This window comes from Mesoplodon bidens, assembly GCF_964165515.1.
Source record: "Mesoplodon bidens genome assembly, chromosome: 9".
In the NCBI taxonomy this organism is placed as follows: Eukaryota; Metazoa; Chordata; class Mammalia; order Artiodactyla; family Ziphiidae; genus Mesoplodon; species Mesoplodon bidens.
The window spans coordinates 33,543,213-33,560,872 of record NC_138166.1 but is presented as its reverse complement, the minus strand read 5'-3'; the positions used below and the strand labels follow the sequence as shown (position 1 = coordinate 33,560,872).

Sequence of the window (17,660 nt, the reverse complement as noted above, 5' to 3'; positions counted from 1 at the left end):
TTTCACTTAAACAAAAAGATGGGCAAAATCCATGTTGCCCAATTGGCTATGGAAAGACAGATTTTTTTTTTTTTTTTGGTAGTACGCGGGCCTCTCACTGTTGTGGCCTCTCCCGTTGTGGAGCACAGGCTCCGGACGCGCAGGCTCAGCGGCCATGGCTCACGGGCCCAGCCACTCCGCGGCATGTGGGATCCTCCCAGACCGGGGCACGAACCCGTGTCCCCTGCATCGGCAGGCGGACTCTCAACCACTGTGCCACCAGGGAAGCCCAAGACAGATTATTTTAACTCTTCAACAAGGAGATTGTATTTTATTGAAACCTTCATATCTAACTCAATGTCCTTCTAAAGCAGAAAGGAGAACACTGTAAAAAAAAAAAACCCATCTTTAAACTACTTTTAGGACATAGAGAGTGTCAGCCTAGTCTCTCTAAGATTTATAATGTCCTCTTTGTTTTTCCAAGAAACCTGCTATAGATAAGTTTTCAACAACAGGCTATAAATTGGAATGCATAGAAGGAAATGTGGAATTTAAAAATGTTTCTTTCAGGGGCTTCCCTGGTGGTGCAGTGGTTGAGAGTGCGCCTGCCGATGCAGGGGACACGGGTTCGTGCCCCGGTCCAGGAAGATACCACATGCCAAGGAGCGGCTGGGCCCGTGAGCCATGGCCGCTGAGCCTGTGCGTCCGGAGCCTGTGCCCCGCAACGGGAGAGGCCACAACAGTGAGAGGCCCGAGTACAGCAAAAAAAAAATGTTTCTTTCAGTTATCCATCAAGACCATCTATAAAAGTAAGTAAAATTTAATTATGAAAATGTACAGTTTTCTAATATTACCTTCCACTGGCTAGGATCTCCTCATATGAGATTGTTTAGGATCACTTTGACCAAGATTTGGCTACTTTGTTTAAAGACTTGAGGGGAGAGAGAGAGAGACAGAGAGAGACAGAGAGAGACAGAGAGAGAGAGGGAGGAAGGAAGAGAGGAAGGAAAGAAGGAAGGATTAGTAATGGACAAATAACTCTAGAAGAGCTAGTTACATTTTGCAGCCTCTTCTCTATATTGAACTGACTAAAGCATTTTTGACTTCCTGGAATTCCTTCACTCTAGATTTGGGAGCACAGCAAAAATGTCTTGGATTGATGCTGCCACATACTGGTGGTCCCTGGATGTTTTCCCACTCAGCATAGATAACTCATTTGAACTTTCTAAAGTTTCTAACCTGGGGGAATTATGCACATATTGTGTCTTTCCATTATCCCTTTCCTAGGACTTTTACTACACTAGCATTTTTGCCTCAGTTTCTTTCTCTCTCACTTTTACACAGGCACACACACACTCAGCATAAAGTGCATCCTTCTCCCTCTATCATTCAGTCTTTGACAAATTCTTGTAAAAATGTGTCTGTCTCTTCTATTGTCTTCATCCTTTCATCTTATTAGTGTATTTATCTAAAAAGGTAGTTACTGTTAAAGATTGCAAAGAGTACTTCCTAATAAAACACCTGCTTTATAGAAAAAGGATGACATGATTTTAAGTGAAATTGGTAAAATTACTGATGCCATCAACCTTCAATGTCTTTTAAAGTGTCCAAATATCTCCTGCATAATTTGCATCAAAAAAATATGTACCTACTCCTATTTCCTTATTTTTCTCTAAGTCTTTGATTGTTCTTTTTTTCAAAGCTCTTTATTTTTAAAATTTTTGTTACTTAATTACCATTATTGGAATAGTGTTGTCTTCTATCATTTTTCTTAACATAAATAGAGCATTTTAATTCCATTTTGCAACTACATTTGGGTTGGCTTCGTGAAGACTTAAGCACCGATTTTGTCGTTTCATTGTATGGGTTTTAAACAAGTATTTTTTAAATGAACATTTGAAACATAGGCTTTTTTGTTAACTTGAAAAATAAATAATTACCCGCCCCAAAAGTCCACCCACTTTAAATAAACAAAACACAGATTCTTCCAAAGAAAGAACAGATGCGAATTCTAGAGTAAAAGTGCAGGTGGGAGAGGAGGTGCTCTCACTGGGGGTCCCTGATTTGTCACCTCCTTTAGAGGATTTTTCTTTGCTTGGCCCTTTGAAGGTTTTACATTTGGTTTGTTTACAGAGTCTCTTTCTTTACAAATGAGGAGATCAAAGTGAAAGAATCCAAGGGGATATTCCCATGTTTTGGGAAAATGTAAGCAAAGATTAGGTGAGAGTTTCTCAACAGGATTACTGTTGTCATTTTGGGAAGGTAATTTTTTGTGAGGTTTCTCTCATATTGCAGGTCCCTGGGACACTAAATGCTGGTAACAACCCCCAGTTATTGAGAAAATTGTAAAAGTACTCCCCCTAAGTTGAAATGTCCCTGTGAGATCCACCGCTAGAAAAAGAGGCTTTCTAGTGGTGAAATCCTATTCGTGGGAGTCGCTAAGAAGTCTGCCAATTGTTTTAGTTTGGAGTCTATTTTGCAACAATGTTACATATATTCTAAGAAAGAACTTCCTTAAATAGCCCACAGGGATATCTGGCAAGATTTCATTCAATTGTTGCAAGTTAGAAGATATAACTTTCACTAACTTGGTAGTCATGAAATTCACATAAATTATTTTGGTTGAAAATATGAAAAAACGGTTCCTATGGCTAGTTAATAATCTTTAAGTACTCAATTTAGATCTCCTCTTTATGTAGAGAGATGTTTAGCGTTTTTCTCCAAAATTTTGTAGGTTATAATACACATACATGAAACAAACGTAATAAGATCTAAATTTGTTTTTAAGTGCCAAAGAATTTTTTCCTGTTTATAATTATACATTATATTTCTGAAGATAGGTAAATCATATTCTTATCCTAGTTTTATGGAATTTTCCCCCCATACTTTCCAATAGATTCTGAAAGGTCTGAATCTCAGAATTAAGTCTGGAGAGACAGTAGCCTTGGTTGGCCCCAACGGCAGTGGGAAGAGTACAGCAGTCCAACTTCTGCAGAGGTTATATGATCCTGATGATGGCTTTGTAAGTGCAACTAGCAAGATCACACGCAGTCCACACGATGAGATTTGGAAATTCCACCTATTACAGAAAGCTTACAGCTGTGTCAACTTTTAATTTTTAACAGTGAAACTGGGAGAGAAACCATATTGTTTTCTTTCCTGCATATTCATTCATTCAACAAATATTTACTGAGAACCTACGAAGTGCCAGACATTCTTCTAGGTGCTGGGAATACATTGGTGAACAAAGCATAAAAACCTCTCTTCCCTCATCAAGTTTACATTCTAATAGTAGAGACAGACAATAAATAAAATAAGTAAGTTATATAATATGTTAGAAGATAATAAATGCTATAGAGAAAAATAAAATAGTAATTTGTATTATGCAGAACTTATCAAGAATTTCAGTTTCTCAAAACATCCCAAAAGAATCATATCTGTAGAAAATATACTGTCTCATTTTTTTCTATCATCCATATGTTGCACTTAACTTTCTCACCCTTGTAAACAGCATAGAGAACAAGACTATGATAGTCACAGAAGCATAATTCTTAATGCTCCTATTCAGTTTTTCAACTGTTATTTTTAAAAGAAAATCTACTCTTCTAAAACTTAAATTTGATTTCTCAAGTCTTCATTTGGAGTATACTAGACTCATGTATCCATGCTAATATTGAATAAATAAATTACTGGATTAGCATTCCTTACATAAAGCAGTTGCACAGAATATCCATGCCCAGACAGAATACCAGTTGGTGTGAAATACCAGAGTTATAATTATCAAACCTTGGCTTCTGTCATTGGAATATGTTGGGATAATAGGTAATGGTACTATCTATGGAGAAGACAATGTTCATTTAATATTATTTATAGCGGTGAATAGAATGCACTTTTACCTTTTGCAGAGGAGTGGGCTGTTGAAGGGAAGGAAGGGTGTTTCCTAGAAAAAAAATGCAAAGTTCACATTAGTCTTAAAATAACAAAACTGCAGTTTTTTACTTGTGTTTACATGATAATATTTGTGGCTCCTAGAGTATATATCCTCATAATACCTAATTTGTGGATCGTAGAGTAAAGATTCAGGTAGTTTGGCCAAATTTTAAGTCATTTTTTTAAGGTTTTATTAATTCCCAACTACCAGAAAAAGTCTATTGGCATTATACATGCTATAAATATTTTATCAAAATATAGTCAGTCATTGTTTCCTGAAATAACCTGCTTCTCAGCTTATGTTCTGCAGTAGTAAAAAGGACTCTAACCCAATGCAGTGAAAGGCATCACAACGTGATTCATTCCTTTGGATTCACAGATCACGGTGGATGGTAACGACATCAGAACTTTAAATGTGCAGCATTATCGAGAACATTTTAGAGTGGTCAGCCAAGAGCCTGTTTTGTTTGGGACCACCATTAATAACAATATTAGATATGGACGAGATGACGTGACTGATGAAGACACTGAGAAAGCAGCAAAGGAAGCAAATGCTTATGATTTTATAATGGAGTTCCCCATGGTAAGTACACTATGTAGCCTATATCCTTAGCTTAAGTGTAAAGCACTGAAATATTCCAAAATAAGTTAAATAACAATAACATCTACAGAGTAGGGAGAGTGTGATTAATTTTTGCATTGTCCTAGGTGACACATCTGAAAATGAGAGAACATGGTAACAACCAAAAGAAGAAATACATCCTTGAAAGGTCCAATTTTTAATCTGTTTAGTTCTTACTTGTTCTCACTGCAAATGGAAAAGGAAAAAATAACGGATATGTTAAAATATAACAAAGAAATATGAAACAAAATCATCAGTGCAAGCTGAGGGATAGCATGTATCTGCAAAAATGTTGGTTTGCAACGCCATCTTGTGGCTAAGTGTGGGAATGTCACACACAGTGTTCAGATCGGTTCTGTGATAAGGCAAAGGAAAAATACCATTGACTTTAGAAGTACATGGAGCTAATATTGGACAAGACATGTGAAATGATAGTTGGAAAGAGATACAGTAAACTATAATTTTGGGTATTAGGACATATAGGATCCTAATGGCTATTTAAAATTGATAGAGAGCTCTAAAAATATTTCTATTTCTCAAAGTATTTGTTCATCAGCATCCTCTGAAATTGTTGTGGGGAGCACCTCGTGAAATATGAAAGGATGAGATTTGAAATTAAAAACACAAATAAAATGCCAACATCCCAGAAGGCAACCATAACAAAAAAAGTTTGTTTCAATGGATATATTTTACAAACTACACTCCATAGGTCATAATAATTTTGTTCTCTTTTATTTATTTCATAAAAACTTATGTTTGCCATTCATTACCACGTATCCCCATTATTTAGGGTCATAATTAGGACAGAAAACATTAAAGGCTTGAGGTCATTCTTTGCTGTGTGGTTTGGGAAAACAAAGACTTCTTTTCTTTGACCTTTTGACACTTGCAGTGACTTCCTTTCCTCAAAACACTAACGATCTTCAGTTTCCCACCTGGAATTAGAAAGTTTTCTGGTGCCTTTTAAGTCATTCCCTATAAGTTATGACTTGCTTTTACTAAAAGTCCAATATTTACACAAAGATGTCCCTTGCTATAAATCTAATAGTAAATTCTAAACGTATAATCCAAAGAACAAATTAAAGATGCTGGGTTATTATGATAGAAACTAAATTCCACAGCCATGGTTAACCAGGGAAATAGAATAAGCATAATAATAAATAAAAGTTACATAAGTGGTTAATTCGTATAGGTGAAAATTTAGGGAAAGCTATACTCAGAAATAAATACCATTACTCCTTCTATGATATACACAAATTTTTGAATTAATATATTAGGATTAACTGATACTTGCTAGCCTTTTCCCATAAACAGCCATAAAACTGGCCAAAATATATGAGACATAGGACAATTGTTGCCAAGCACTGGATAAGAGGTATCACAAAACTGTGATTCCTGAGAGAAAGGAAACTCATTAAGAAAGTCCATGAATTTTCAGCATGCTTCCTGGGAACAAATTTCTGACCATATCTCTGTAAAATGGAATCCAGAGAGAACATGGCAGTCCCACTGAGCTAAAAGGCAGAGATAGAATTTCAGGGCAGCTTAAGCAACTGGAGAGGCAAAATGAGAGAGCTGTGGACATGAGGTAGGGGGCAGAAGTCCATGTAGGCATCCCTTGGGAATCCTTCTCTGAGGATAAGATGACCCGTGGCTTACCAGAGAGCAGCTGCTACAAAGCCAAGAGTAGAGCAGAGATAGTAGAAGTCAAGCAGTATAGTGGAGATGTTGAAAACACAACCCAGCCAGAGTGGAGAGGTCACATTAACACCATTTTTAATAACTCAGGCATATAGCTGAGACACCAAAAATAGTCACACCTTAGGGGTAAAGACTACACCTTAGAGTAAGGCTGACTCTAGACCTGCTCTAACAAATCTGAAAACCAAGCCATGACAAGATCCCTAAATGAGATAGAACTTGGATGTTGGGTCCTGCCAAGTTTTGAGACTTTCTATAGATTAACCCTAACAAAGCATAAAACCAAAATTACATAGTTCAAGATGATCAGTCAATATTTGAATTGCCTATGAGGATAAAAATCAACATTTTCTTCAGAAGAAAACAGAATTCAGAGTCTCTTCAACATTCATGCACAGAATTCAATATATATTCTACAATACCTAGATGTCCAAAGAAATAGGAAACTATGATCCACAGGCAAAAAAAAAAAAAAAAACTAAACTAAATGTTTACGCACTTAAGAAAAACTTCAAAATGAAAGAAAACTGGTACATCTGAAAGGAGAAAGAGACAAATCCACATTTTTAGCTGAAGGCTTTAGTACTTGATAGAACAAGCAGGCAAAAAAATCACTAAGGATATAGATGACCTGAACAATACTATCAACCAATTAGATCTAACTGATATTTATAGAACACTCCACCCAATAACAGCAGAAAACATTTCTCTCAAGTGCACATGGACTGTTCACTGAGCTAAGCAATATTCTTTTTTTTTTTAACATCTTTATTGGAGTATAATTGCTTTACAATGGTGTGTTAGTTTCTGCTTTATAACAAAGTGAATCAAGTGTACATATACATATATCCCCATATCTCCTCCCTCTTGCATCTCTCTCCCACCTGTCTAGGTGGACACAAAGCACGGAGCTGATCTCCCTGTGCTATGCGGCTGCTTCCCACTAGCTATCGATTTTACCATTGGAAGAAAAAACTTATAATTTCAAAGGAAACATGTAAAGTATGTTCTTGGGCCATAATAGAATTAAAATGTAGAAATTGTTAACAGAAATATATCTGGAAAATCCACAAATATTTGAAAATTAAAGAACCTACTTCTACATAACCTATGGCTCAAAGAGGAAGTTTCAAGTAAAATTAAAAACTATTTTGAAGTAAATAAAAATGAAAATGCAAGATATCAGTATTTGTGGAATACAGTTGATCCTTGAACAACATGAGTTTGAACTGTATGTGTTCACTTATACATGGATTCCTTTTCAATAAATACATACTGTAGTACTACACGACCCACAGCTGGTTGAATTCAAGAATGTGGACACAGAGGACCGACTGTAAAGTTATACTTGGTTTTTGACTGCACGGGAGTTGGTGCCCCTAACACCTACATTGTTCAAGCATCAACGTACAGTTAAAGCACTGCTTTAATAGAAACTTACAGCATTATGTGCTTACTTTAGAAAAGAAAAAGATCTAAAATCTGTAAACTAAGTTTCCACCTTGAAAAACTAGAGTAAGAAGAGCAAATCAAACCCAAAGCAAGTACAAGAGAAATAATAAAGACTAGAGCAGAAATCAGTGAAATCAAAACCAGAAAAACATTAGAAACAGTCATTGAAACCAAAAGCTGTTTCCTTAAAAGATCAATAAAATCAGTAAAACTGTAGGAAGCCTGATGAAGAAACAAAAAAAGAGAAGAGAAATTACCAATATCGGGGATCAAAGAAGGTACATCACTATTAATCCCAAAGACATTAAAAGGTTAATACAGGAATACTGTGAACAAAGATATGCCTATAAATTTGCTAACTTAGATGAAGTTCTATTCCTTGAAAGACACAAACTACCAAGACTCACTCAAAGAGAAGTAGATAGATAACGTTAGTAAGACCTATAACTATGAACAAAATAAACTAGATCTCTAAATAGTAGCAACAACTACAAATAAAATTAAAATTAAAAGTGGCATTCACAATAGCATCAAAAAATATAAAGTAGAATAATGAAAGATCTGTAAATCTTCTATGTAAAAAAAGGTAGAACATTGCTGAGAGAAATTAAAGGATACCTAAATAGAGAGGAGCTTCAAGATGGCGGAAGAGTAAGACGTGGAAAGCAACTTCCTCTCCACAAATACATCAGAAATACATCTACATGTGGAACAGCTCCTACAGAACACCTACTGAATGCTGGCAGAAGACCTCAGACCTCCCAAAAGGCAAGAAACTCCCCACGTACCTGGGTAGGGCAAAAGAAAAAAGAAAAAACAGAGACAAAAGAATAGGGACAGAACCTGCACGTGTGGGAGGGAGCTGTGAAGGAGGAAAGGTTTCCACACACTAGAAGCCACTTCATTGGCGGAGACTGTGGGTGGGTGGGGGGAAGCTTTGGAGCCACAGAGGAGAGTGCAGCAACAGGGGTGTGGAGGGCAAAGCGGAGAGATTCCCGCAGAGAGAATTGGCGCCGACCAGCACTCACCAACCTGAGAGGCTTGTCTGCTCACCCGCCGGGGCGGGCGGGGCTGGGAGCTGGGGCTCGGGCTTCGGTCAGAGCGCAGGGAGAGGACTGGCGGCGTGAACACAGCCTGAAGGGGTTAGTGCGCCACAGCAAGCGGGAGGGAGTCTGGGAAGGAGTCTGGAGCTGCCGCAGAGGCAAGAAACTTGTTCTTGCCTCTTTGTTTCCTGGTGCGCGAGGGGAGGGGATTCAGAGCGCCGTTTAAAGGAGCACCAGAGACAGGCGCAAGCCACGGCTATCAGTGCGGACCCCAGAGACGGGCATCAGATGCTAAGGCTGCTGCTGCCACCACCAAGAAGCCTGTGTGCGAGCACAGGTCACTATCCACACCTCCCCTCCCGGGAGCCTGTGCAGCCCGCCTCTGCCAGGGTCCCGGGATCCAGGGACAACTTCCCCGGGAGAACGCACGGCGCGCCTCAAGCTGGTGCAACGTCACGCCAGCCTCTGCCGCCGCAGGCTCGCCCCGCTTCCTTGCTCCTCCCTCCGCCGGCCTGAGTGAGCCAGAGCCCCTGAATCAGCTGCTCCTTTAACCCCGTCCTGTCTGAGCAGGAACAGACGCCCTCCGGTGACCTACACGCAGAGGCGGGGCCAAATCCAAAGCTGAACCCCGGGAGCTGTGCGAAAAAAGAAGAGAAAGGGAAATCTCTCCCAGTAGTCTCAGGAAGAGCGGATTAAATCTCCACAATCAACTTGATGTACCCTGCATCTGTGGAATACCTGAAGAGACGACGAATCATCCCAAATTGAGGAGGTGGACTTTGGGAGCAAAGATATATATTTTTTCCCCTTTTTCTCCTTTTTTAAGTGTGTATGTGTATGCTTCTGTGTGTGATTTTGTCAGTACAGCTTTGCTTTGACCATTGGTCCTAGGGTTCTGTCTGTCCGTTCTTTGGGGGTTTTTTTACTTAAAATTTTTTTTCTTAATAATTATTTTTTCTGCTTTAATTTATTTTATCTTCGTTCCTTCTTTCTTTCTATTTTTTCTCCCTTTTATTCTGAGCTGTGTGGATGAAAGGCTCTTGGTGCTCAAGCCAGGCATCAGGGCTCTGCCTCTGAGGTGGAAGAGCCAAGTTCAGGACACTGGTCCACAAGAGACCTCCCAGCTCCACGTAATATCAAATGGCAAAAATCTCCCAGAGATCTCCATCTCAATGCCAAGACCCAGCTTCACTCAATGACCAGCAAGCTACAGTGCAGGACACCCTATGCCAAACAACTAGCAAGACAGGAACACACCCCATCCATTAGTAGAGAGGCTGCCTAAAATCATAATAAGGCCACAGACACCTCAAAACACACCACCAGACGTGGACCTGCCTACCAGCAAGACAAGATCCAGCCTCATCCACCAGAACACAGGCACTAGTCCCCTCCACCAGGAAGCCTACACAACCCACTGAACCAACCTTAGCCACTGGGGACAGACACCAAAAACAACGGGAACTATGAACCTGCAGCCTGTGAAAAGGAGACCCGAAACACAGTAAGTTAAGCAAAATGAGTAGACAGAAAAACCCACCGCAGATGAAGGAGCAAGGCAAAAACCCACCAGACCTAACAAATGAAGAGGAAATAGGCAGTCTACCTGAAAAAAAATTCAGAATAATGATAGTAAAGATGATCCAAAATCTTGGAAAGAGAATAGAGAAAATACAAGAAACATTTAACAAGGACCTAGAAGAACTAAAGAGCAAACAAACAGTGATGAACAAGACAATAAATGAAATTAAAAATTCTCTAGAAGGGATCAATAGCAGAATGACTGAGGCAGAAGAACAGATAAGTGACCTGGAAGATAAAATAGTGGCAATAACTACTGCAGAGCAGAATAAAGAGAAAAGAATGAAAAGAACTGAGGACAGTCTCAGAGACCTCTGGGACAACATTAAATGCACCAACATTCAAATTATAGGGGACCCAGAAGAAGAAGAGAAAAAGAAAGGGACTGAGAAAATATTTGAAGAGATTATAGTTGAAAACTTCCCTAATATGGGAAAGGAAATAGTCAAGTCCAGGAAGCACAGAGAGTCCCATACAGGATAAGTCCAAGGGGAAACACGCCAAGACACATATTAATCAAACTATCAAAAAATAAATACAAAGAAAAAATATTAAAAGCTGCAAGGGAAGAGCAACAAATAACATACTAGAGAATCCCCATAAGGTTAACAGCTGTTCTTTCAGCAGAAACTCTGCAAGCCAGAAGGGACTGGCAAGACATATTTAAAGTGATGAAAGGGAAAACCTACAACCAAGATTACTCTAGCCAGCAGGGATCTCATTCAGATTCAACGGAGAAATTAAAACCTTTACAGACAAGCAAAAGCTAAGAGAATTCAGCACCACCAAACCAGCTTCACAACAAATGCTAAAGGAACTTCTCTAGGCAGGAAACACGAGAGAAGGAAAAGACGTACAGTAACAAACCCCAAACAATTAAGATAATGGTCATAGCAACATACATATCGATATTTACCTTAAATGTAAATGGATTAAATGGTCCCACCAAAAGACATAGACTGGCTAAATGGATACAAAAACAAGACCCGTATATATGCTGTCTACAGAGACCCACTTCAGACCTAGGGACACATACAGACTGAATATGAGGGGATGGAAAAAAGATATTCCATGCAAATGGAAATCAAAAGAAAGCTAGAGTAGCAATTCTCATACCAGACAAAATAGACTTTAAAATAGACTATTACAAGAGACAAAGAAGAACACTACATAATGATCAAGGGATCAATCCAAGAAGAAGACATAACAATTGTAAATATTTATGCACCCAACATAAGAGTACCTCAATATATAAGGCAAATGTTAACAGCCATAAAAGGGGAAATGGACAGTAACACAATCATAGTAGGGGACTTGAACAACTCCACTTTCACCAATGGACAGATCATCCAAAATGAAAATAAATAAGGAAACACAAGCTTTAAATGATACATTAAACAAGATGGACTTAATTGATATATAGGACATTCCATCCAAAAACAACAGGATACACTCTCTTCTTAAGTGCTCATGGAGCATTCTCCAGGATAGATCATAACTTGGGTCACAAATCAAGCCTTGGTAAAATTAAGAAAATTGAAAGCATATCAAGTATCTTTTCTGACCACAATGCTATGAGACTAGATATCAATTACAGGAAAAAATCTGTAAAAAATACAAACACACGGAGGCTAAACAATACACTACTTAATAAACAAGAGATCCCTGAAGAAATCAAAGAGGAAATCAAAAACTACCTAGAGGGCTTCCCTAGTGGCGCAGTGGTTGAGAGTCCGCCTGCCGATGTAGGGGACACGGGGTCGTGCCCCGGTCCGGGAAGATCCCACATGCCGCGGATCGGCTGGGCCCGTGAGCCATGGCCGCTGAGCCTGTACGTCCGGAGCCTGTGCTCCGCAATGGGAGAGGCCACAACAGTGAGAGGCCTGCGTACCGCAAAAATAAATAAATAAATACTTAAAAAAAAAAAAAAAAAAAACTACCTAGAAACAAATGACAATGAAGACACGATGACCCAAAACCCATGGGATGCAGCAGAGCAGTTCTAAGAGGGAAGTTTATAGCAATACAATCCTACCTCAAGAAACAAGAAACATCTCAAATAAACAAACTAACCTTACACCTAAAGCAATTAGAGAAAGAACAAAAAAACCCCAAAGTTAGGAGAAGGAAAGAAATCATAAAGATCGGATCAGAAATAAATGAAAAAGAAATGAAGGAAACAATATCAAAGATCAATAAAACTAAAAGCTGGTTCTTTGAGAAGATAAACAAAGTTGATAAACCATTAGCCAGACTCATCAAGAAAAAAAGGGAGAAGGAAGAAAAGGAAGAAAAATCTACACACATTAAATGCTGCAGACGGTGTGGAGAAAAGGGAACCCTCTTTCACTGTTGGTGGGAATGTAAATTGGTACAGACACTATGGAGAACAGTATGGAGGTTCCTTAAAAAACTAAAAATAGAACTACCATACGACCCAGCAATCCCACTACTGGGCATATACCCTGAGAAAACCATAATTCAAAAAGAGACATGTACCAAAATGTTCCTTGCAGCTCTATTTACAATAGCCAGGACGTGGAAGCAACCTAAGTGTCCATCGACAGATGAATGGATAAAGAAGATGTGGCACATAATATACAATGGAATATTACTCAGCCATAAAAATAAATGAAATTGAGTTATTTGTAGGGAGGTGGATGGACCTAGAGTCTGTCCTACAGAGTGAAGTAAGTCAGAAAGAGAAAAACAAATACCATACACCCGTATACTAACACATATATATGGAACCAAAAAAAAAAAATGCTCATGAAGAACCTAGGGGCAAGATGGGAATAAAGATGCAGACCTACTAGAGAATGGACTTGAGGATATGGGGAGGGGGAAAGGTAAGCTGTGACAAAGTGAGAGAGTGGCATAGACATATATACACTACCAAACGTAAAATAGATAGCTAGTGGGAAGCAGCCGCATAGCACAGGGAGATCAGCTGGGTGCTTTGTGACCACCTAGAGGGGTGGGATAAGGAGGGTGGGAGGGAGGGAGACGCATGAGGGAAGAGATATGGGAACATATGTATATGTATATCTGATTCACTTTGTTATAAAGCAGAAACTAACACACCATTGTAAAACAATTATACTCCAATAAAGATGTTAAGAAAATAAAAAATAAAGAATACCTAAATAAATAGGATGTACCTTATTCGTTGATTTAGAGATTGAATATTTTTAAAGGTATGGATTCTCCCCAAATCGATCTATAAATTTAATGCTATTTCAATCAAAATCCCAGCAGTCTTCTTGCATGTGCAGAAATCAACATGTTGATTACATTTATTTGAAAATTTAAAGGATCAAGAATAGTCAAAACAATTTTGATAAAAGAGCAACAAAGCTGGAAGACCTACAATAGCTAATTTTAAGAAATCAATTAAGACAGTGGTAAAAAAAAAAAAAGAAAAAGACAGTGGTAATGACATAACAATGGACTTGTAGGTCAGCAGAACACAATAGAGAGTCTAGAAATAGACTTACACATACCTAGTCAATTGATTTTTGACAAGGTCAATGTAAATCAGTGGGAGAAAGGAAAGTCTTTTCAACAAATGGTGTTGGAAAAATTGGATATCCATATGGGAAAAAGAAAAAAAAAAGAAATGTGGCCCTTACCTCATACTATATACACGTATAATTTGCCATGAATCTTAGACCAAATGTAAAAACTTAAGCCATAAAACTTCAGAAATAAAAACTTAGGAGAAAATCTTTGTGACCTTAAGCTAGGCAAAAATTTCTGGGAAAGCACTTACTATTTAAAAAAATGATAAACTGGGCTTTATTGAAATTAAAACCTTTTAAAAGACACCATTTAGAAAATAAAAAGGCAAGACACAGAGTGAAAGAAAATATCCAATACACAGACCTGACAAAGGATATGCACCCAGAATATATAAAGAACTTTGCAAAATGGTAATTAGACCAAAAGCTAAAATAAAATAAAAACTGGGAAAAAGCTTGAACAGACATTTCACCAAAAAATAATCAAATGAGAAAATATACATGAAAAATATTCAACATTATTAGTCACCAGGGAAATCCTAAGTAAAACCACAATGAGATAATTTCACATTCAATAGAATGGCCAGAATTAAAAGGAATAACAATGATAACTTCTGGTTAGGATATAAAGCAATTGGATCTCTCTTTCATTCTGAATAAAGTGAAATTGGTACAATCGTTTTAGAAAGAAATTTGACAGTTTACTATAATGTTAAACATAACACTTTTGACTCAGCATTCTATTCCTACATATTTTTCCAAAAGAAATGAAAATATGACTACAAGAATGTCATGTACATGAATGTTCATAACAGCTTTATTCATAATATTCAAAAAGTGGAAATAACCCAAATGTTCATCAGCAGCTGACTGTATAAACAAATTGCGATTTATATGTTGTTGCCAGATGAAATACAGAATTTTCAGTAAAATTTGAATCTCAGATAAACAATAATTTTTAGTATAAGTATATCCCAAGTATTATATGAAATATACTAAAAAAGTATTCCATTGTTTACCTGAAAATCAAAATTAACTGAGCTCCATGGTTCTTGGTGTGTTTTTGTTTTTGCTAAATCTGGCAACCCAAGATAGATGCACATTGTGGATAAATAGGAGTGAATTACTGATACACACAACATGGATGAATCTCAAAAATATTATGCTAGATAAAAGAAAACAGACCAAAAAAGTACACAATGAAATTATATCAAGGCTGCAGGATACAAGATCAATATACAAAAGTCACTTTTCTATATACCAACAATGAACAAGTAGAATTGGACATTAAAAACACAATACCATTTATATTAGGACTCCAAGAAATGAAATACTTAGGTATAAATCTAACAAGATACATACATGATTTATATAAAGAAAACTACAAAACTCTGACAAATAAAATCAAAGAATTAAATAAATGGAGAGATAGTCCATATTCATGGAAAGGAAGGCTCAATATTGTCAAAACGTCAGTTCTTCCAACTTGATCTATAGATTCTATGCAATCTCAATAGAAATCCCAGCAAGTTATTTTGTGGATATCAACAAACTGATTCTCAAGTTTATGTGGAAAGGCAAAAGACAAAGAATAGCCAACATGGTGTTGAAGAAGAACAAAGTTAAAAGACTACACAGGGCTTCCCTGGTGGCGCAGTGGTTGGGAGTCCGCCTGCCGGTGCGGGGGACGCGGGTTCGTGCCCCGGTCTGGGAGGATCTCACATGCCGCGGAGCGGCTGGGCCCGTGAGCCATGGCTGCTGGGCCTGCGCGTCCGGAGCCTGTGCTCTGCAAGGGGAGAGGCCACAACAGTGAGAGGCCCGCCTACCGCAAAAAAAAAAAAAAAAAAAAGACTACACTATCCAACTTTCCCAGACTTATTATAAAGCTACAGTAATCAAGGCAGTACAGTATTGGTGAAAGAAAAACAATTAGATCAATTCAACAGAGTCCAGATAGTGTTTATTTTAAAGATACCAGTGCATTCTAAAAATGTCTTTAAAACTTTGAAAATCGGTTCAGATTATTATTAATCTTCCTTAAAATCCTTGATTATCCTATGTTCTCATGTCTTTTAGTCCTAGCCAAATTTTTCTTAGGGCTTCTCGTCACTACACTCTTTTAAAATAGTGTTTGTTTTTACAAAGAACAAATCATAAGTCAATACCAGCCAGGCTGAAGTAGAGATTAAGCTGGCATTAAAACACAACTGTGATTGCCATTTCCTGTTCTAATCATCTAACCATGCTGCCTTCCGTTTCTGTTTTCTTTCCTATTTTTCATTAGAAATTTAATACCTTGGTAGGGGAAAAAGGAGCTCGAATGAGTGGAGGACAGAAACAGAGAATCGCAATGGCTCGAGCTTTAGTTCGAAACCCGAAGATTCTGATCTTAGATGAGGCTACTTCTGCCCTAGATACAGAAAGCATATCAGTGGTTCAAGCCGCACTGGAGAAGGTAAGTGAGAAGATTCATTTATTATTTTCATATTCCTGGTTCAGCATTATTTTTAAATACAAGAAAGTATGGCTCCGTAGCAGATTATTTATTAATTTCACAGCCCTCCTTAAGGTACGGATGCAGTGATTTGGAGGAAAGAACAAGATGCTATACTTAGTGTTAAAAATATATATGAGGCTCATATCCAAGCAAGCATCCCATATATACCTCCATTCCAACAGTTCTGCACTTTCCACGTCCCCAGTAATTCCACACCCCTACCACTATCACAACTATAATCGCATCCACCCTTTGTCTCTTCCATATACACCCGTGGGATTTTCTTCTCTGGCCATTTTTTCCTCTTTGGGCAACCCCAGAGTACTCATTTTAACTTAATTTCACTTCAAGTGGAGAAGCATACAGTGTGGTTTGCCTTGACCTTGAACCATCCTCCTTCAACAGCCCTGGGGCCTTCACACTGACTTCCTGCTCATTGCAAGCTGTTGCACATGCTTCATGGCCACAATGCAGAGTTGGCCCTTTACCATATTGCACTGCATCATGGAGGGTAGTTAGTGGTGGTGATATGAAAAGCCACAGAATACTTTTTTCAGTGGCCGAACACTCTTTCAAATCATAACCTTCAAAGTCTTCAGAAGGCTTAATGGAACTTTTTACTTTGTTCTTGTCTGAAAATGGGTTGTGTTTTTCTCTCTAAGAAAATTACAGGCTTTTATTTTTAAACACTGATTTTGTGTGACCAGAAATGGATACTGGCAGCCAGAGTGCCCACTGCTTATTGAAAAATCTATTAGTTACTATTACCAACTTGCAGATCAGATTTTATAAGTTTTTACTGTTGTTTCCATCTCAAATGATGAGAGTGCCACATGTTGCTCATGATATTTCTTATTTTCATAAAATAAGCAAGTGATATGAAAATCCATGTTCATTGTGGACACTTTGCCAATTTGGTTCATTTTGGTGAAGAAGAAACGATGATTCCCTCAAAAGCATGTCTCATACTTTATTCATTTTTTTATACTTAGTAACTAGGACAGGGCTCTATTTATAGAATACACTCAAACTGTGTTTATTAACGGTGATGTTTAGTTACTTAGGGCTTGAATGTACTGAAAAATGATTACACTTAACCATCTCAAATTACAGTTTTTCTAGTTTTATTGAGATATAATTGATATACATAAGATTTTTTTAAAATACTGTAATAGGCTGTGAAGTTGTTTAGAGGTTAAATGTTGTACCCATTGTCTTTTCATCCAATATGTTAATCACTTCAGGCAATCAAAACTTGTTCAGACTTTTAAAATAAACAGTTGCTTAGTGACATGATAAACTAAAAATATTTTTTTCCTACTGGTTGAAATGAA

At 37.8% G+C, this 17,660-nt stretch overlaps 1 protein-coding gene across 1 annotated transcript in view; it reads left to right on the top strand.

Moving 5' to 3' along the window:
- ABCB5 (ATP binding cassette subfamily B member 5) overlaps positions 1-17,660 on the top strand; it is a gene marked incomplete at both ends in the record, with an annotated part of 110,433 nt that overhangs the window by 26,378 nt on the left and 66,395 nt on the right. Inside the window, 5 exon segments of the mRNA XM_081243656.1 lie at positions 464-538; positions 753-788; positions 2,876-3,001; positions 4,289-4,492; positions 16,114-16,284. Coding sequence (XP_081099782.1) covers positions 464-538; positions 753-788; positions 2,876-3,001; positions 4,289-4,492; positions 16,114-16,284 — 612 coding nt within the window.